Genomic DNA, 21,330 nt, shown 5'->3' on the forward strand with positions numbered 1-21,330 from the left:
AATTTTCTGTTTTACTTTTATATTTCTATTCTAATTTCTATTCTGAGAATAGAATTACAATGAATTTATTCTCACCAGAATAAAACTATATTATTTAACAGTATATTAAAATCTTTCTGTGAAATCTACAATTAAAATAAAACTAATATTAGAATTAAAATCTAACTAGTAGAATTAGCTCAACATCTAATGTAATACAATAAAACAAATCTGATAAACTATAACATAAAATCTGAAATTCTACTTTTATTTTTATTGTTAAAACATAAGAAAATTTGCTAATATTCTTAATATAATTTTATTAATTTTTTTAACTTTGAAAACATAATAAATTATTTTTGTAGACATACTATAAACAACAAACACTCTTCAGTACTTATCTTTATAACTTTTTACACTTTCTATCTTAATATTTATCAACTATAAGAATATACATATCTAAACTTGCTTGTGTTTTTGAAGAAAATTACATCTAAACTCTTGTATTATTATTAATATTACATATTGATCTTTAAATAACTTAGAAATTAAAGAAATATCCAATTTTTTTGTAATATTTACTTCAGTACATCTGTTATTTATTTTATTTCTGAGAACAAAATCTTGATTACTAATTTTTTCAAGTACTTAATTATTTATTTTGAGAACTACTTTCTTATCTCTAAAAAGCTTTTGCTCAAAACATTCTTCTTTATTCTTTTTACTATTTAATTTAAGATAAAAACATATCCAAACTTTAACTGAATATTCACTATATAAATCAGCTTTTAAAGCAGAAACATATTATTTAAAAATATTATTAAACTTATTTTTTGATACTTTTTCTTGATATTAAATCTATAGATCATTACTACTATTTTTTTAGTGTATAATATTTCTTAATTTTCAACTTGTATAACTCTTTTCTCAACATAAAGTAATTCTGATTTCTTAAAAATAGTACTATCTTGTTTTTCTTGAAAATAAATTATTTTTAAATACTCAATATACAAGTATATAGTTTTCTTTGCATAAGAATATCATTTTTTTTTCTGATATTCTTTAGTAAAAGTCTTGAAAATTGATATTAGATCTTGCTGTTTAAATTTAAAAGAAGAATCAAAATTAAAAGTCATTTTCATTATATTTTAAGAAATAATATTCTTGAATAAAAAACAGAAGATAGACTTTTGAAAATTAAAATTACTTATCTTAAAAATATCTTCCAACAATATTTTCTATCTTACTTGTTAGTTTATTTAAACTAGTTTAGTTGTTTTGCTGAGAGCTAAAAATATTTATATAGTAAATTTTTCTTTGACCAGAACTACATTTATAAAATTCTGCTCTAGTTTTTTAAGAGAACTAGCAAACTATATGATTTTTTTGAACACTGTAACTGTGAAAATAGCTTCTAGAATAAAAACTATATAACAATTATTAAAGAGTTACAAATCAGAAGACTAAGCTAGTAAACCTAACAGATGTAAGCAATTATATCTCAAGAACTAGTTAAATTAATACTAGCAAGTATACTTTTCAAACAAAACTATCAAATTAGAGAGCTTTTGCAGAAAATCTTTCAAAAACCAGCTGAGAATATCCTTAAATTTAGTAGTAAAGACTCATATTCAAGATGCTAAAGTTAATATTATAAAAATAATATATATTTTGAGCAGAAAAGTAAGAAACACAACTGATTTTTTTAGATATAGTAGCAGTGCAGCACCAGAAAGCTAGTATATCTTTTATCAGATAGAAATGATAGCAAATCTGTCAAGACACTATAAATCTAGCTTGACTTTTTTCTTAAATATAGAAAAGATAATAAAAATTACTTTAATTTATAATATAGTTAATATAGCTTGTTTCTAATTCAAAATAGTTACTATAAGTATTTAAAACTTTTGTTTCACTAATTCATTCTGATTTTTCAGCTATCAAATAGTATTAAATATACTACTTACTAAAGCTTAGTCAGAATTTGCAAACATTAATTTAGCTCAGCTATACTAATAGTATTAAGTTAATAAAGCTGATTTAGTATTAGCACAAAGTTTAAGAAGCAAAAATCAGATAGGAAGAGATAGAGAGATAAGATAAGAATAAATAAGATAAGATAAAAGCTCTAGCTTACTTAACATATCTTAATAAAATATATGTAAGCAAGAATCTTAGCAAGAAAACTTAAAATAAGAAAATGTTTGATAAAAGAATTTTCAGATAAAAATAATATAATAATATAATAACTGAAAGAAATATAATAAAGAAAATTAGAAAATTTATTTAAAAAGTATTATTAAGTTTATCTCTCAAAATAAAAATCTTGTAATTACTAAGTAATAGTATAAAAAGTGTTTCTGACAGATGTAAAGCTAGTATTATTTGTTTCTATTTATATCTTAATAACTAGTAAAGCAAATTACTTAAAAATTCAAAAGTCTCTTTAATAAAATGATAGCTTTCAAATAAGTGTTATTTTATTCAATTTGAATAAAAATCAATTAAATTATAAAATAAGCAGATGAACTTAATTAAGTTTACAGATAACTATAGTTTAAATACTAATAACAATTGTTAATTATATGCTATTACTATTAACTGACATATAGTTTTCTTGAGTTATCTGACTATATCTAAATTATTAATATAATAATATCTTATTTAATTTGTAATTAAAAAAATATCTGCTTAAAGTCTTTAAATTTTTTAGAAAATTATTATTCAAGTAGATAGTTATTCTTTTTCTTAGATATCTGAATCTTTTCATTAATCATTTAGTTAATCTAATACAGAAAAATAAGAAATATTTAAATATTTTTCTTTTTGATAAATTAATAAAATTCAACAGCTTTTATTATTATAATAAAATTCTTTTCATTTACTTACATCTGAGCTTGTAGTATTTGTGAAATGATGTAAGATATTTTTTTATTAATTAATTAGTTTGGTTATTTCAACTTTAATTAATATTTTTTATCAATTTTGACTTATTTTAGAATATAACTTGAAACAGTTTACAGTAATATTTTTCACAAGTGAAAATTAATAATAAAGATTTACAGAGAAACTTGATGACCAAAATTTACAGTGAAAAGTAACAATCAAAATTAATAATCAAAATTAATGATCAAAATTAACAGCAAAAATTAATGGTGAAAATTAATGGCAAAAATTGACAAAAATTGATGATTAAAATTGATGACCAAAATTGATAACAAAAATTAATGGTGAAAATTGATGACAAAAATTAATGGTCAAAATTGACAGTAAAAATTGACAAAAATTGATGGTCAAAATTGACAGTAAAAATTGACAGCCAAAATTGACAGTCAAAATTGATGACACCAAAATTGATGACAGTCAAAATTGATGACACCAAAATTGACAGTAAAAATTGACAATGGTCAAAGTTGACAATGCCAAAATTGACAGCCAAAATTGACAGTCAAAATTGATGACACCAAAATTGACAGTCAAAATTGACAACACTAAAATTGACAGCCAAAATTGACAGTCAAAATTAATGACACCAAAATTGACAGTAAAAATTGACAGTCAAAATTGACAACACTAAAATTGACAGTCAAAATTGACAGTCAAAATTAATGACACCAAAATTGACAGTAAAAATTGACAGTAAAAATTGACAGTCAAAATTGACAGTAAAAATTGACAGTCAAAATTAATGACACCAAAATTGACAGTAAAAATTGACAGTCAAAATTGACAGTAAAAATTGACACCACCAAAATTGACAGCCAAAATTGACAGTAAAAATTGATGGTCAAAATTGACAACACCAAAATTGAGGACCAAAATTGACAATGGTCAAAATTGATGGTAAACATTGATGACACCAAAATTGATGATGCTAAATTTGTCAGTCAAAATTGATGATGGCCAAAATTGATGGTAAAAATTGACAACAGTCAAAATTGATGGCAAAAATTGACAGTGAAAATTGACAGTAAAAATTGACAACAGCTAAAATTAACAGTAAAAATTGACAATGGTAAAAATTGACAGTCAAAATTGATAACAGTAAAATTTGACAGTCAAAAATTAACAACTAAAATTAATGATGAAAATTGACAGAGAAAATTGTCACTAAAATTGATAGTCAAAACTGACTTAAGAAGCCAGTGCTGTCACAACTATACTTTTCCTTTTCCATGATAAGTGACCTGCTGAGACACTTGAGCTAAACACTCAATGGCCTTTTAACTTCATATCCATGCTTTCTCAAACTCAGACTGATTGAGCACTCACACTGTTTGGTCTCTCCCTGCAGCTTTGCACTGATATGCCTTCATGGCAGTTCTGCACTGATTATAATAGAAGGCCTCTATCTGTGCAACTTTCAACTGCTGCTGCATACATCTCTGATACTGTGCATGTTTTTCCTGCTTTCTCATCAGACTTTCTGGGTCAGAATCCTCTTCAAGATCCATTCTGGTCACTCTGGGCCCAAGCAGTGTCAGATTGCTGTTGGGCTGGGGCTGAGGGCAAGACTGTCAAGATTGAGTTACTCTTGAAAGATTCATGCTCTGGACCTGCTGCCTCTCTGCCTCAACAAGAGCCTGGATGTGCAACACAAGCTGGAATGTAAGCCACTTGCAGTTGGTATGCAGCTGGCTTGCAGATTCACTCTCTTTCTGTATGAATGAGCATAGAACATGATGTTCAGCCACAGTATTCTGAAGATGGCAGCTCAGCTCACTGGAACACACACCAGCAGCCAGCAAAAAGACTTCTGGATTGGGAGACATTGCTGCAGGAACAGGATATTGACCCTGTTCAATGGCAAGCCAGGCATCAAGATTACTGGGGACTGAGAGAAGAGCCACATCCAGAGACAAAGATTAACCACCAGCCTTCCAATCTGCCAGGGGCAGCTCATTAATCATGTCCAGCTCAATAATGGTGAGTTCTGGCTGGTACTGCTGAAGGTAGTTGACCAGTCCTGAATGGGTGCTAGCCCAGCTTCACAGTTTCTCTTCCTTTCTATGTGTCCAGAAGACTGCTGTACTTGAATAAGGCAAGATCCAGTGGCTGCAGATGAAGATCTGCTTCACAATTGTCCACCACTCACAGGCCTGCTGAGTTCCATACACACTGACAATAACATTAAAAGACTGGTGAAAGAGGACCTGGTACTGCTTTGACTTCCAGTATTTATGTGGCCAGTTGCCATTCCCATCACCATTCCAGCTCCAGAGCCATGTAAAGAGCATCTTAATATTCCTGACTTTCATTCTGGAGCCTGTGATGAACTGGATGTCTTTCCAAAAGTGGGAATGTTAAAAGATTTGTGAGATACCAGCACAGGTGAGTGGAATTTCACCATTGCACACATCCTCAAGTCTAGTGAGATGGAGTGGCTGTTGGGTGACACAGTCAGCCAGACTTCTGAAGACATTCTTCCAGAAGGCTCTCAGACAGAAAGTCACCAGCAGCTGCAGCAGCAGTGCAGAGTGGGCAGGATCTAGATGAACATCCAACATGCAGCTAAATACATCATGAAAGAGCACAAAGTCAGACTTGAACTTAATCAGTTACTGGTACTGCTGGTGGTAGATCATCTGTAGGATTGAGGTGTTGAAGACTATATGCACCTAATGTAATGGCTTGAATATCATGATCATTCAGTCAAGCTTGTCAAGAAACCAGGCATAGTCATATAGCTCCAGTATGGATGCCATCTCAAGACTCTTCTGAATCTGCTCTGTGTCAGAACCCTCTAGAGGCAGTTGCACCTGGTGATTGAGTCACAGATCATTGCTGCAGCTGAGATGGTTGTCCTGATCTCCATACACACACAGAAGATATTAAAGAAACATCATTATTACTCAAGTATGTTTCCAGTGCACTACAGTGCACAGCTGCAGGCTGTAGATCATCTCAAATCCAGTGTACAGCTTGTTAATATTCCACCACAGCCACTCCAGAAGCTGATCAGTGCAATAGTTGAGGAAGAGCACTGGATATTAGGGCACAACTGTAGAATGATTGGCTAGATCACTTTTCTGGAGGATTCAGTCCATGGCCTGCAAGACAGCAGCAGTGATCCAGTACTTCTCTCAAGTTTTATAGGACCACTGGCAGCAGTCAGAAATAGCAACATGGCACCATCACTTGATGTAGATGTATGCGTGCAGCAAGGCCAGAGGAAAATGGCTGATGATCTTTCCAATATGCTGCCAGATTTATACCAGTCCAGAATCCAGAGTCAACATGTCCAGATTCTTATTTGCAAATGGAAAATGCTGGCCAGCCACAAAGATCTTCTTGATGGTGTTGTAGAACTGGCAGTAGAGCAGACCCCAGTAGCAAAGTGGAGAGCACCAGTGCAGCTCTAGCATCATGGACTCCAGATCATACAGAAATGACAGCAGATAGAACTGCTTGCACCAGAACCCTTCCTGTGGACATTCATGTTCTGAATCAGGAGCCTGGACATCAGCAACCAGTACATTATCTGCTGAATGTTCATTCAGGTTGCTGGTACTCTCTTCATCTTCATCTTCACTGCTCTTATTAAGCTCTGGCTGATATGTATCTTCATCCTCACTCCTGCATGCTGGCTCTACTGACTGGTGTTGGATATAGCTGGAGTCTGAGGCCTCAGACATCATTCTTTGCTGGACATGGCTACAAAGTTAGCAGGACTGTCAGAGCTGGACAGCTGCTACTGAATGATCATTGTTGATCTGCATCTCTATTGAATTATCTGGTGAGCTATCAGGCTCAGATAAAGTAAGAGAAGAGATTCTTTGTGCAGCTGGCAAATCTCTCAGTCATTCACAGAAACAATTCAGGCAGCAACATTACCAGATGAACATGCAGGATGCATGCATTGGCTTCTGGTGCAACAGAAAGCTCCAGAGCAAGACCACCTCCTTGCCAATATTATAGAAGCTGGTGGTCAGATAGCACCTGTCCACAGCCTGATTCCACATGCAAAAGAAGGCATCATGCATGCCAGACCAGATGGCATGCTGGATTGAGAGCTTCAGATTCTTAGCAGTCAGAAGAAGCATGAGTTCCTGAAAGTGCTGAAGCTCTGAATCTTGAATGGTTGTCTGCACACACTTTCAGAGATGGTGAAGTCTTGCTGGCTGTAGTGAAAAGTGGAACTCCTGCACCCATGACTACTTATGAAAAGTCTGATTGCAGCCTTCTGCCTGAGCTGCAGTGAAACTGAGCTGGACATGTGTGGTACTGGATGGCAGGTGAAGAAGTGTAGATGCAGAGTAAACATGATGGAGAGCCAGGAGGAAGATCTTGTCTGTCCAGAGAGCATACTCCTGCTCTGTAATGATGTGATGCTGGTGCTGGGAGCTGAAAAGCCAGGGGAAGAGAATGTAGATCTCAATCTCAGAAAATCTAACCAGTCATCTAAATGGAAGGTAAGGGATTCAGTAGACTGGTCTCTGGAACTGGCAGACTCTTTCAGTCTGCTCATCTCTTCACTGAACTGAAATGAGATCCAGATGAAGAGAACTCTTCAGATTGCTTGTCAGGAACTGGTTAGCTTTTTATTGAAACTCCTCACAGGCCACTGCAAGACTTGAGGCCAGATCACCAGCACTATCAATGTCAATCATGGCATGCAGGAATGCTGGCATCAGAATGATATCACCTTCCAGATCAATGATTGCAGGGTGTGGAGGTACTTTCTCATGGGCTAAAGACTTCACTAATGTGCACATCCCACTGTATAGCCTTTAGTACTGATGAACTGGCAGGATGGTGTCCCACTGTATGGGATAGGAAGACATGCTGGTGTGCTCTAAGATATCTGGACATTTCCAGCTTGCCATCTGTAAGAGAGACACTGTCAGTATGAAGAGCAGCTCCAATGCAGCATGAGCCTCAGTAGAGCACTTATGATAGATCTGCAGCTGTGTCACCAGCTTCTGTACAAGTATGTTGTCTTCTTCTGTTGATTCCACTGTATTTGTGGGCAGGAAGGATCCATGGTCCAATCTTGGCTCTGATGTACTGGGGCTGGACAGGCCTGAAGGCATTAGTAGTGGCACTGAATCTAGAATGTAGTTAGAGATTTAAAATGCTTGATCATCTTATTTTATTACAGACAACTAATCATTCTCACTGCTGCTGGATTCTGCTGGTGATGGAGGACTCTTGTGCTCTATTTTATCAGACTCAGACTCAAGCAATCCTTCTTCAATCATGTTTGGTGGCTCAGAGCTTCTACACTCAACAGACATTACATCAAGAGCTTCCTGTAGGTCCACAAACATATAGGGCAAATTCTCAACAGACTGGAAAAGACCAGCTCCACTTTGGGAATTGCAGGTCAAGAAGATATTCTGAAACAATATTGATGTGCTTGCTGATGTGACTGCTTGCTGCTGCTGTTGTCACCTTCAATATGCTTGCACTCATGCCTGAACTACATTTCTCTCAGTTATATACTTGTGTGGCCACCCACAGCCCATGCTGACTGGAGTGGTTTTGACTAATGTGCTTGCTGTGTGGAGAAATTGCAGAGAATGCACTGGGATAACATTGAACCTGAAGTATCTGAGCCAGAGTCTTGAGATGGTGAGATTTTGGCTTGGCTTACTGGATGAAATGAACATTTGTGATAGATCAGAAATGCCACTCTCCTGATCATCCCAAGCCTATAAATTTATTAAAAATGTCAGCCTCTTTCTTCTGCCAACTTTGAGCCTACAAAATAAAGCTCTGTTTTCTTCATTGCTTTATTACAACCACCTCAGATCATCTCTTTAGTAGTCTGAGGCTTCATCCAGGTCCCTTCTCTTCTCTTTCCTGTTCTTCCAGTTGTTGAACAGATTATCATCAATCATGATAGCTCAGAGACATTCCAGCACCTGGCTGCAATCTTTCAGTACAGAGACAGAGCTACACCTCTCCAGTACTTTCACTGTACTTCAAAGAAGAAAAGCAAGAAGAACATCAAATCAGCTCCAGTCCCTGCCATCAGTAATAGCAGGAAGCAGTCAATATCCACTGTTGAACAGTTTCCTGTCAAGCAACATGCCTCTAGGTGGTGAGTGGCAGCCCTGAATCTTATGGTCCTGTGTATACCATTCATTAACAGGTGGTTCTGGATAAAGGTCTTGCCCAAACCACTCCTTCCAATGAGAGTATGTCATTTTCAAGTCCCATGGGTGTTCCTGCATGTACATCATACAACAGCAAGCCCAATCTGAAAAGCCAGAACCAATGGCTATCTAGCTCTCAATCAGTAATACCAGAAGAGGTTTTGGCTTCTAAGAATTTCATTTCATATCAGGCAAGCAACAGGCACTCAGAGGTGATCTGTCCAGAGAATAGAAAAGGAAAAGCATCTAGATTGAGCCAGAGTTCAGCCTTGGAGAACAGCTGCTTTCAGAAACAATCAAGACTCTTGCTCAGCAGCTCTCAAGTATCAACATTAATCCAGACACCAGAGAGAGAGCAAGAGACATGGAAACAGTCCTCCTGCTTGACTGACAACTCTTCTGATGCTGACACCAGCTATTCCAGGAACCATCATCAACAATCAAGCACAATTGATTCATTGGCAGCATACTTGATATTAACTTCAGATCTGGATGTGGATCTGGATGAATGGGATCACATTAATAACTCAGTACAGAGGGGTTCAAGAGAACACTTGCTTTGTAGACAGCAGAGAGAGATCAGATATGTGAAGAAGATGGTAGAAAGAAGAGCAAATCACAGAAGCAGGCATTGCAGATGGTCATGCATTTAAACAAGATGGTCTGTCAAAGAGATCACAAGACTGGTGCAGCTGTGGGAGAGGCACAGCAATAACTGGACTTTAATCAAAGAGCTGGACAAGAATATGCCTGAGTTCAGGCTGTAGAACCATACACAGATGGACCTTAAGGATCAGATGCAAAATGTGAAGATTAGTCTTATGAGATATGCAGTGGCCTTCTGTATGGGGCAGTCTGGTCTTGTAAACTAATATTTGACTACAGGAGAGGCAATCCAGTACCAGATGACTACTGTCAGATTCACCTAGATGACTGGCACCTGAAATCAATTGCATGAGGGCAGCTAAGACAACAAGAATGAGAATAGCTTCCAGGCACCCTAGCATGGTTGAACAAGTATTATGAACCCAATGAGATGGTTGGGGAAAGGTTTCATATGCAGCACAGCAGAAGGGAAGCAGCCTATTGAGCTGACTTAGGAAAATAGTTGTTCCAAGCTGATCAGATACTTTGCCTGTGAAGCCACTGCTGGACATGCTGCATAAAATTTGGCAATTCTGGCTTGAATTATATGCATCCATTAGCAAATCACAGTAGCAGGAAATATCATGCTGAAAACATCAGAATGAGAGTAAAAGAAGACACTGTAGCAGATTCAAGATAATACAAGAAAAGCTGAAGAGAACAGATTTATAGAAGAGAAGACATGCAAATGATAAAACTCAGACTTCTGTCACCCAATTCAGAGAATCCATCTTGCAGTCAATGTTTGCAGATGAAAACCAGCAGTCAAAATTAACAGTAAAAATTGATGGTCAAAATTGATGATGGTAAAAATTGACAGTAAAAATTGACAATGGTCAAAATTGACAACACCAAAATTGACAACACCAAAATTGACAGTCAAAATTGACAACACCAAAATTGACACCAGCCAAAATTGGTCATGGCAGTCAAAATTGACAACACCAAAATTGACAGTAAAAATTGACAGTCAAAATTGACAATGTCAAAATTGACAACACCAAAATTGACACCAGCCAAAATTGGTCACAGTGGTCAAAATTAACAACACCAAAATTGACAGTAAAAATTGACAGTCAAAATTGACAACAGTAAAAATTGACAGTAAAAATTGACAGTAAAAATTGACAGTCAAAATTGATGACAGTAAAAATTGACAGTAAAAATTGACAGTCAAAATTGACAATGGTAAAAATTGACAGTAAAAATTGACAACAGTAAAAATTGACAGTAAAAATTGACACCAGCCAAAATTGGTCACAGCAGTCAAAATTGACAACACCAAAATTGACAGTAAAAATTGACAGTCAAAATTGACAACAGTAAAAATTGACAGTAAAAATTGACAACAGTAAAAATTGACAGTCAAAATTGACAGCAGCCACAATTGACAACAGTCAAAATCAGCAGCCATGACTGACAACAGTAAAACTTGACAGCCAAACTCAATGGTTAAAACATATCTTGTGCATCCACAACAGGTTCAGCTCATTGAAAACCAGCAGTCAAAATTGACAACAATGAAAATTGATGGTAGAAATTGGTGCTCAACACTTACAGCCAATAGTCTGCAGCCTCATTCTTTGGAGGAACTGTGTTCCAGTTGATATTGGCATTAGCCATTGTTGGTGGCCAATGTTGGCAGTTAGGATTGATCAGGGAGAGCCAGTATCACCATAAGCAACCCAAATCAAACATGTTCAGATATTCTGCTGCACCATGCTTAAAGACTGTGGAGCTTCAGCAGCATCTCAAGCTCCAGGCTGGAAAAAGAGACTCAGCATCAGCATGTCATGATACATCATATACATCTCTGGGTGAGGGGATCCTTCTTCTTGGATGAAAGGCCACAGGCACCATACCAACAGTTGATAGCATCAGAGGATATGCTGGCACAAATTTGGTAGGGTGCTAATATTAGCCAGTCACACCATCACCAGGCTGAAGGCTCATTGATGCATTCAACCACCAAGTATTCAGCATCAACACAACTATGGTGGGAGATATAATGAATGGCTTTCAGCTGAAATTGCTTTAATTGGACCTAACTACTGATCTATTCAACTCTGCAGAACAAATTATCTAGAACAAACAGTCATGATTGTTTCATATATTTCTAATAATATCCAGGCATCTTGACAGAAGCACTGCATGGTTCTTGGGTGTTTCTTTTTAAATTTTACAGCCACACAGCCATGCCAGGCCTCATACTGTATCCAGATCAATCACATCTTGAACTATGCCAGCCTCTCTCTGCAGCAACATCACCAGTTTATTGAAACTCTTTTACATTACCTGCTGGTCAAGAATGTTGCTTTTGACCTGGACATCTCTGCACATCAGGCAGTAGGTGTACATGGCCTTGTTCATCTGCCCATAGCAGTGGATGCATGTCTTGCCCTGGGTCTCATCCCTCTCCAACCAGCTCAGGCTCAGCAGAATAAGTCAGAAGGCACAAATACAGGTATAGTCTACATCTAGAATCTCCAGAATACTGATCAGGATACCTGGACTGGCATCAGTCTCATCTTCAGGCAGTGACAGATTCTGATTGAAGACATTGATGCACATGTCTCAGTCCTCAACACTCATACTGCTATAGACTGCTGCAACACAGTAGTCTTGCTTCTGCAGCCACTGTATGAAAAGTTAGCCAGGAAAGAAAACACAAGAAAAGGGGACACAGTAATCTACCATCTCAAGCATGTGAATTATACAGAGGAATTCTGTCAGGATAACAATCTTCTCTGAGCACCCATAATAGTCTCTCCCCATGCCCTGCAGAATGTGTTGAATCACATAACACTTGAAGCTGGAATTGGTCAGGGTATTGATTGCATGAATGTACAGTGTCTTCTTGTCCTCACCAGCATGCTATCCATTCTTCATCATCTTCTCATTAGTAAGCTTGAGCTCACATTGCTTGGTCTTCATGAGGTCCAGAAGAGCTGGAAAGATGGCAATGATTCAGTTTATGCATAACTTCTTGAAAAAGATCTGGCTGGAAAGCTCAGATTTAGATTCTTGACTGTGCTTCTTCCATTCCTGCAGGCTTCTCATGTAGCTGTCTTTTAGTTTTTGAATTTCATGCTGCTCACACTGCTGGAGCTCATCTCTGATCTTGGGCTCTAGGCTGCAGAGAACATCATGATGATGGTTGCAGAGCAGCTCCATAATGGGTTTGTCAAACCAACTTGTCTCAGTAGTGCAGCAGATCATCAGATACTCAAGCATCTGATTAAACTGGTGTACTGCTGACCAGAACTCAATCTGTTCTGTTCTGGACAGCTGCTTCTTGCTGATCAGTAGCTGCACTCTGGCTGAGAGGGTCTTCCATTGATCAGGTTTGGCAAATTGCAGTCTGGCATCATTATCCCATTCATCAGAGGCCAGTATCATCATTCAGAAGAGCATGTCTGTCAGTTCTTTATTGTACAATGTTCTGGAGAGCAGCCAGGTGGCTGGGGTGTAGTCTTGCTTCCCTGTGGCTGCATTGATCTCTCAAAACTGTCTGATGATCTTGCTGTCAAAGCCCTTCTCCTGATGGCATTCATCTCAGATTACAGCTTGCCATCACAATTGCTGGACATCTTGTTTCTGAATGTTACAGAGAAGTATCATCATACAGCTGGAGAGCAAGTCCAGTATGATCAGGAACATGTGCCAATAATCCTGCTGGAGATTCAGATCATGTTATCTCAGCATCACATGCTGTGCAGTCTGTATGAACACATGGCCCAAGTTGCCAATCTTTGTGAGAGTTAAGTCTCCATGGCCAATGAAGAGATTCAGTTTCAGACAGTTCTCTGAATTACAGGAGATAGAGTTGGCCCACTCTCTCATCCAGAGAAGAAGAAGACTTTTGAGCACTACCACCAGCATTGTATCTTACAGCAGTTGACTCAGACAGTGTGCAGTCACCCCATCCAGAATACAGCCATACAGAATGGGGAACATATCCTGAGAGAGACATCTTAGATAATACTGCTTTGAACTCTCATGTTCTTCTTCTGTATTCATGACTACAGAGAGATGCTTGTTGGTCATTGCAGAATTCTTACAGCACTGTTTGATATGCAGGCAGTTATAGATGATTCAGGTACTCAGGACAAAGTACAATATCATCTTCATGATTTTGCCAATTTCCATCTCATCAGCAATGAATTCATCTTGCTCTAACTCTTGATTCTTGAGAAGCATTCAGAATGTACAGTAAAGCTGGTGAGGTGGAGTGTCTTACAGCATGCCACAGATAAGAATCTTTCTGATTAAGTCTGTACCATTATTTTCATTCTGCAGGAGCATGAAGAAACTGGTGAAATTCCACCATGTTTGACTGTTCATCTGCTCATATTGAAATCTGCCAGGCTTGATGAGTTCCACCAGGTCAACTTGCTTAGTATTACCCTCATCACTGGTTTGTGGCTCAGATTCCAGTTGTGTCACCTTGTTAAGAAACTCATAACCCATGTTCAAGAGTAAAGTGTCATCACTATTAATCATCTCAACATCCAGAAAGTGGTGCTCTTGTTAAATTTTACAGAATAGGGTTGATGGGCTCTCTTTTTGAATTTCACTAGGTAAAGCTGGCAGGTATTCATTTTGAATTTCACTGTTCTTGATTGGTGCTGATGTTGTTCTTGAAACTGGCTGCTCAACCACAATATGCACAGGTGTGGAGTCATATTTACAGTCATCTCTGATCTGGATCAGGCCATCTTGAGAATCCTGGGCTTCAGTAGAGGCAGTGAGAACAGCATCTGGATTTGATGAATCTATTACAGTGTTCAAGTCCATTGAAGTATCTGGATAGTTAGCCATGCTATCAATTCCTTGTTGAATTTCACAGGGTAGGGTTGGTGGACTCTCTTTTTGAATTTCACTGAGTGAAGCTGGTGGGTATTCATTTTGAATTTCACTGTCCTTGATTGGTGCTGATGTTGTTCTTGAAACTGGCTGGATTGGGCCATCTTGAGAATCCTGAGCTTCAGTGGAGGCAGTGGAGATAGCATCTGTGTTTGGTGGATCTATTACAGTGTCCAAGTCCATTAAAGTATCTGGGTGGCTAGCCATGCTATCAATTCCATTGAAGCCATTCTCACAGTCATAATGCAGCTTATCAACAGTCATGTCCACATGCATGCTGTCCTGGAGGCTGTCTTGATTGTGTCAAGAGAGGGAACAAGAGAAAGACAGTGTGAATGCAGGAGATGATAAGCATATAGTGATTCAGCATCAGCAGGTTACAGGCATATCATGGTGCCCATCATCATTTAAGAACTCTGTCTCTGGGCCTTCAGACATGTTTCCATCATTGTTGGAGCCAGTGACTGACACAATTCATCTTTTTTGAATTTCATGGGTATGGGTGGGCTCCACATTCCAGGCAGTGATCACAAAATTGAGGGTCAGAGATCCATCTGTTCCTTTGCTCAGAATCTCCTCCAGCTGCATCACACACACTGATTGCCACAGTCACTTGTTAATGATGGTGATCTGCTCATCCAGGCTCTTGATAATCTGAGAGTTGCAATGAAATTTACAGTCAGTAGTCAGAATACTCTGCCACTCTGTCCAATCCTCCTCAGAGAGTGTTCCCTGCCTATCTAACATGCAATGTGACAGCAATTTGTTAACCTGGCAGATCAACACACAGCCAGAGACCATGTTTCTGGTAAAGATAATGGCTCAGTAGAGTTCTTTAGTCACTGGTGTCAGAGACTTGGCCAAACCCAGCACATATCACAGAGTGCTTGATGTAGTGGGACAGGTCTCAAGAGACTCAAGTGCAGAGAGAAAAGATGTTAGTCTGGAGGCAGCTGTAGCCAACAATGGCTGCCAAACAGATATTGATAAGGAAATCTGAGAGCTCACAGACTCAGAAGATGAATCTTGCTGAATGCCATATTGCTGTCATCTTGTTTTCTGGTACTGGACCTGCACAATAAGCTACACAAGTACTTTACAGACATTCTCACAGTTAGACTTGCTCTTCCAGGCCTGCAGGATCTTGTTGCCAAAGCTTTCTTGAGAAATGGCACACTTCACTACAGCAATCTGGCTCTTCTTCAGCACCCTCTTAGCTACTGCTTGATGGAGAAGGCCCTGGATCTCCTTGTCATAAAGCTCTTGCATGATCTTTTTCAGATCAAGTAGCTTCTCTGCTGTCAAGCCAAGCATGGCTTTGACATGAGTCTCATTTATTGTTATCACATTGTACTGGAAGGAATATTATGTCAGTATTTCTTGATCTGATGTCATGCAGAAATCAGACAGTGGCACAGCAAACCTTTTTGAATTTCACTATCTTTTCAAAATGAAGCAGAATCTTGACTTTGTGACACATGATTCTTGATGCTGGACAGCTGCTCAATCTCTCATAATAGTTCTTGACAGTGGTTCAGCACTGTCAGATGTTCAGTCAGCCCTGATCTTGGTGTCTTACAATGCTTAAGTGAGTGATGCTGAACTTACAATGCAGCTATTGAATACTGGGAGGGACAACCAAGAGGTTTCAAAGTCAATGCAATTGTGGTTGAGAAGATTATCAGAATCAGAAATATTATGGGTGAGAAGCAAAGCCTGAAGCAAAGTGTTGATGTGAAGTGAATATAAACATTACAGGATCTCTCTGACCCCATAACTACATTGGACTCTCATGGTGAATGCTATTTACTGTGATTGGTGACTTGTTATTGTTTTTGCTCCTCAGTCTGTTCTCAATTCTACACATCAAAAAGTCATCTGAGGCCTGCTCTATAATATCTTGCCAATCACTGCTGATCCACCTTCTATCACATTTTTATTGTCTCACTAAGTGCCTGTCTGCCCAGGCAGCACAGCTGAGCAGCATGAGCTGCAGATACTGGATTCATGAAAAATGCCAGCTCAGTAATCACTGCAAGTTCCAGCACAGCCTGTTAACACAAGCATCTGGAGGTGACACCCCAAGTAAAATTAAAAAAAAGGAGATAGTCCACTGCAAGTTCTGGCTGAGAGAAAACTGCATTTGAGAAATGAAATGCTGGTTTGAACATGTTCCAGCAGAAAAGAGACACACCCTGCAGAATAAGTATGGCAAAGATATAGGCTCAAGAGTCCTATTCTACAGCAATTTTCTTGATTATGGCTGACTGGAGCACAGAGCTAGACCACATGTATGAGTGTCCTGTCTGCAGGAAGACAACAATACCCATAATCTTTCCAGTGCTATCAAACTGCATCCATCACATTTGTCCAGATAAGAGGCTCTGTTTAGTGATGTGCTTGTTGCAATACTGATGCTGATGGAGGCTCACAGAGTGCATCACAATCATTCAAGAACAGAACAAGAATGGATTGCTCTGGATACCAGGCAATGACCTGCTGAAAAACAGAGAATGTTACTCACTGTATTGTTTCCCCATCTATTTTGTTGTGATGGCCTCAGTCTGGCCACTCACTGAAGACAAGCACTCAGCCACAATCAAGCAGTATCTGAGACATCAAAAGGAAATACTGTACTGGTTCTTTGAAGCCAGCTTCAGGAAATGGAAGCAGAATGAATATAAGACAGAGTATCTTCATTATTTCCAGGAGAACAGATGTCACTTCAAGCACCAACTTCCTGGTTCAACCACTTCCTTCCACTTCAAATGGCCTTTTGTGCAGGCAATAATGGACCAACAGCAGAAGGCAAGAAGAGAAAAGACACTAGAAGTGTCTCCAGAAGTGGCTGGCATCCAGTCAATCCCAGACATCTATAATATTGACTCTGATGAGAACTCAGAGGATGGAATGCCCATGACTGAAGAAGAAGATCAAGAGCTGGTGATCATAAGACAGACTCTCTCAAGAGCTGAGTTACTTATGTGGGTTGTTGATAGAGAATTTGAACAGATACATCAACATGCACAGCTGGAACAGAAGAGACAGGCACAAGAGAATCATGAAGAGCAGCTACTTCAGCCATATCAATTCTGGTAGTGCAGCACCAACAGTGAAATTCAAAAACCAATAGCTAATGCAGAGATGAAAATTCATTCTAATTTCAAGATTTTGTGCTTGTTTATCTTTCTTAATTTCCTTGATACAGCAGGGAAAGTGACTGTGAATGTTTGCCATCAGTTTTGATCATTGTGACCAATTTTGGCTGTGTCAATTTTTACTATCATCAATTTTTACAGTCAATTTTGGCCGTGTCAATTTTGACCACTGTGACCAATTTTGGCTGGCATCAATTTTGACCATCATCAATTTTGACCATTATCAATTTTGGTGTCATCAATTTTGGTGTCGTCAATTTTGACTGTTGTCAATTTTGACCATCAATTTTGGCCATCAATTTTGGCGTCATCAAATTTTGGCTGTCAATTTTGACCATCATCAATTTTGACCGTTGTCAATTTTGGCCGTCAATTTTGGCATCATCAATTTTGGCCGTCGTCAATTTTGGCTGTCAATTTTGACTGTCATCAATTTTTACCGTCAATTTCTCTTACTTTCAAGAACCATGTTAAAATTAAGATATCAGCTGCTGAAAGAGTTCTTAATTAAATAATCAGACTTTCAAATACTGAAAAAAGTCTTACTTTTCAAGCTATGAGACAACTTTATATAGCTTGTATTACTTCAGTAGCTGATTATGGTGTTCAGATTTGATGGAAAAATCAAAAGAATCTTCTCCATAAGTACGAGAAACTTTAAAACTCTGCTTTAAGAAAGGTTCTAGAAGCTTTTAAAACTTCTCCAATTTATGCTATGAAGATTGAAGCTGCAATTCCTCCTGCTAAAGTAAGGTTTAATAGACTATACAGAAACTATGCTTATAGACTATTAAAAATGCAAAAAGAATATGCAATCAGAAAAAGAGTATCTTCTAGCTTTCCACCTTATAATAATGGTGTCAATCTTGATTGGAGAAGGTTTTTAGATTGGAATCAATCAGAATTAAATAATGAATATGTTGTACAAACATCAACTAAAAGAAAAAGAAAAAGAAGAAAAATCAAGTATCCAAGTCAACTATTTAGAATTTGTTCAATGATTTCAAATATATTACCTTTTCTAAAAACAGAGAGAATCAAAGCAAAATAGAATGCACCTTGATCTGAAAACCTAGCTGATTTGATAGATATTCAAATTGAAAATTCAGACAAGAAAACAGCTAAAGATAGTCACATAAATAAAATTAAAAATCTAGATAACAGATCTTTAATTCTCTATTCAGATAGATTCAAAGCTGAAGAAAGTCAATATGCTGGTGCTGGTGTATACAATCTACAAGATAATGTTAGATTTTCATGGAATCTAGGAAAATAACTTGAAGTCTTTGATGCAGAACTGTTTGCCATAGATAAAGCATTTAAAATAGCAAGTTCTACCTCTCAGTCTCAATCAAGATCAATATCAGATATCTGGGTGTTTTCTGATAGTCAAGCTGCGATTCAGAAACTCATAAATCAAGATCTTAATTCTGGCTTATATTATCTTCAATCTATAAGAAAAACTGCTAAGTCTATTAAAAATCAGCAAATTAATCTACATCTTCATTAGGTTCCTGCACATGTAATTATACATGAAAATAAAGAAGCTGATCTAGCAGTAAAGAAAGCTACAGAATTAAATCAAGTTTGTTCTGAAAGATATATATCTCTTACTTATATAAAAAGACAAATAAAAGAACAAGTAATGATAGAGTGGTTTGAAGATCTTTTTAATAGAGAAAGTTCTACAAATCACTACTCTCAATTCAAAATAAAACCCAGATAGAAAGCATCTACTCTTTCTATATCTAAGAAGATATGGTCAACTATTTGCCAATTAAAGCTTGGTCATAGATATTTCAAATCTTATCTAATAAGATTATCTGACTACTCTTCCAATTTATGCTATTTCTGTAATTGTGTTGAAAATCTAAAGCACCTACTATTAGACTGCTCAGCTTATCATACTGAAAGAAGAAAAATTCAAGAAGAACTTGATATTTCTCAACTATCTTTAAATTTTATTTTTGAAACTGAATTAGGCTTAAAATGGCTAGTTTTATTTCTGAAATGTACTGGAATAGCTACTAGACAGTGCCTTTCCCAAATATGCTAATTTTATTTCTTTTTGATTTGTATCACATTGCTACAAGAATTATTATTTTCCTTTAAAATTAATATTATGTCCTATCTGCTATTTGACTTTTGTGGAGAAAGAACATCTCATATTGCCTTGAAATACTTCGAATTTTTTTCTTTATTCAGTTTCTACAATGTATACTAAGTAAATTCTAACAGAGAAGCTGTTAGGTAGTCTTCATAGTTACTGACTGCATAAGACTATAATGAATAATAATAATAATAATAATAAATATAGATTTTGTTATCTTTTATATTTTTGCCAATAACTCCACAACCATCAATTGTACATATATGAGAATACCACCTTTCAAATTGTCTCTCTGACCTGCTCAGAATGACCCTATTTTTATTAAAAAATATCAACTTTTGCATATTATGTTTTGCTCACTATTTGAATTATACATTTTATATTTTTGCTAATAACTCTACTACTATCTACTCTACAGATATAACACTATCTCTGTTTAAATTATCTTACTAACCTGCTTAGAATCTCCTTATTTTTATTACAATATATCTACTTTTGCATCTTATGTTTTACTCACTATTTGCTTTTTACAGCTAATCTTAACTTTAACCCTAATTACTTAATTTTCTGTTACTTTTTTATATTTCTGCCAATAACTCTACAATCATTAATTGTAGACATATGAAAGTACTACTGTTCAAGTTATCTCTCTGACCTGCTTAGAATATCTCTATTTTTGTTAAAATATATTAACTTTCACACCTTATGTCAGTATCAGTATTTGCTATATAAACTATATGTATTTGCTAATAACTCAATAACCATCTATTATATACATGTAAAACTACTACTGTTTAAATCATCTCTCTGATCTGCTTATAATCACTCTATTTGTCTTACTATATATTCACTACTTGTGGAGAAAAACTCCATCTAACAGAAATTACAATCTTAATTACTGTAACAAATAACATTAATTTATTTTGAATTTTTGTTACTTTTATATTTTTGCCAATAACTCTACAATTATTAATTATGTAAATATAATACTATCATACCTTAAATTATCTCTCTAATCTAGTGCTTAAAATATTCTTATTTTTGTTACAATATATCAACTTTTAAATATTGTATTCTTGTTACTATTTGCTCTATACTTTCTGTTACATCTTCATATTTGCTAACAACTCAAAAACTATTAATTATATAACTATGACAGAACTATTATTTGAATTATCTCTCTGATCTACTTATAATAATTTTATTTTTATTACTGTATCTTAACTTATACAGTCTTGTAACTTAGTTACTATTTAATTTATATATATATCTGCATCTGCATCTTTTATCTGTATTTTGCATCTGCATTTTGCATCTGCATGTAAATTCAATTTTATTACTGTGCTTATCAGAACTCTAATCCATCTAAATACTTATTTCAGTACTTTGTACAACTCTAGTCTACTTAAATATTTATTAAACTACTTACTAGCTCTCTAACTCTGCCTTACCCTCTCTTTTGTTGATTGAT

General features: G+C 36.4%; 4 protein-coding genes across 4 annotated transcripts; 1 reads left to right on the forward strand and 3 right to left on the reverse strand.

Annotated features, from left to right (window-relative positions):
* Nucleotides 1-4,247: 4,247 nt before the first annotated feature.
* Nucleotides 4,248-5,237, reverse strand: CIMG_12929 (uncharacterized protein; the record flags this gene model as incomplete). The annotated part of the gene is made up of 4 exons (XM_001240238.2): nucleotides 4,248-4,385; nucleotides 4,512-4,637; nucleotides 4,713-4,813; nucleotides 5,012-5,237. The coding sequence occupies 4 exons, from the start codon at nucleotides 5,235-5,237 to the stop codon at nucleotides 4,248-4,250; spliced, it is 591 nt and encodes a 196-aa protein (XP_001240239.2).
* Nucleotides 5,238-6,188: 951 nt separating this feature from the next.
* CIMG_12930 (uncharacterized protein) lies at nucleotides 6,189-7,131 on the reverse strand (the record flags this gene model as incomplete). Its single annotated transcript, XM_001240237.2, has 3 exons — nucleotides 6,189-6,633; nucleotides 6,814-7,028; nucleotides 7,075-7,131. 3 exons carry the CDS (start codon nucleotides 7,129-7,131, stop codon nucleotides 6,189-6,191), a joined length of 717 nt encoding a protein of 238 aa, XP_001240238.2.
* Nucleotides 7,132-12,872: 5,741 nt separating this feature from the next.
* On the forward strand, nucleotides 12,873-13,490 carry CIMG_12931 (uncharacterized protein; the record flags this gene model as incomplete). Its single annotated transcript, XM_001240236.2, has 2 exons — nucleotides 12,873-12,904; nucleotides 13,070-13,490. The coding sequence occupies 2 exons, from the start codon at nucleotides 12,873-12,875 to the stop codon at nucleotides 13,488-13,490; spliced, it is 453 nt and encodes a 150-aa protein (XP_001240237.2).
* A 330-nt stretch (nucleotides 13,491-13,820) lies between these two features.
* CIMG_12932 (uncharacterized protein) lies at nucleotides 13,821-15,029 on the reverse strand (the record flags this gene model as incomplete). The annotated part of the gene is made up of 4 exons (XM_001240235.2): nucleotides 13,821-13,900; nucleotides 14,006-14,251; nucleotides 14,303-14,873; nucleotides 14,973-15,029. The coding sequence occupies 4 exons, from the start codon at nucleotides 15,027-15,029 to the stop codon at nucleotides 13,821-13,823; spliced, it is 954 nt and encodes a 317-aa protein (XP_001240236.2).
* Between the last annotated feature and the right edge of the window lie 6,301 nt (nucleotides 15,030-21,330).

This window comes from Coccidioides immitis, assembly GCF_000149335.2.
Source record: "Coccidioides immitis RS genomic scaffold supercont3.2, whole genome shotgun sequence".
Lineage (NCBI taxonomy): Eukaryota > Fungi > Ascomycota > Eurotiomycetes > Onygenales > Onygenaceae > Coccidioides > Coccidioides immitis.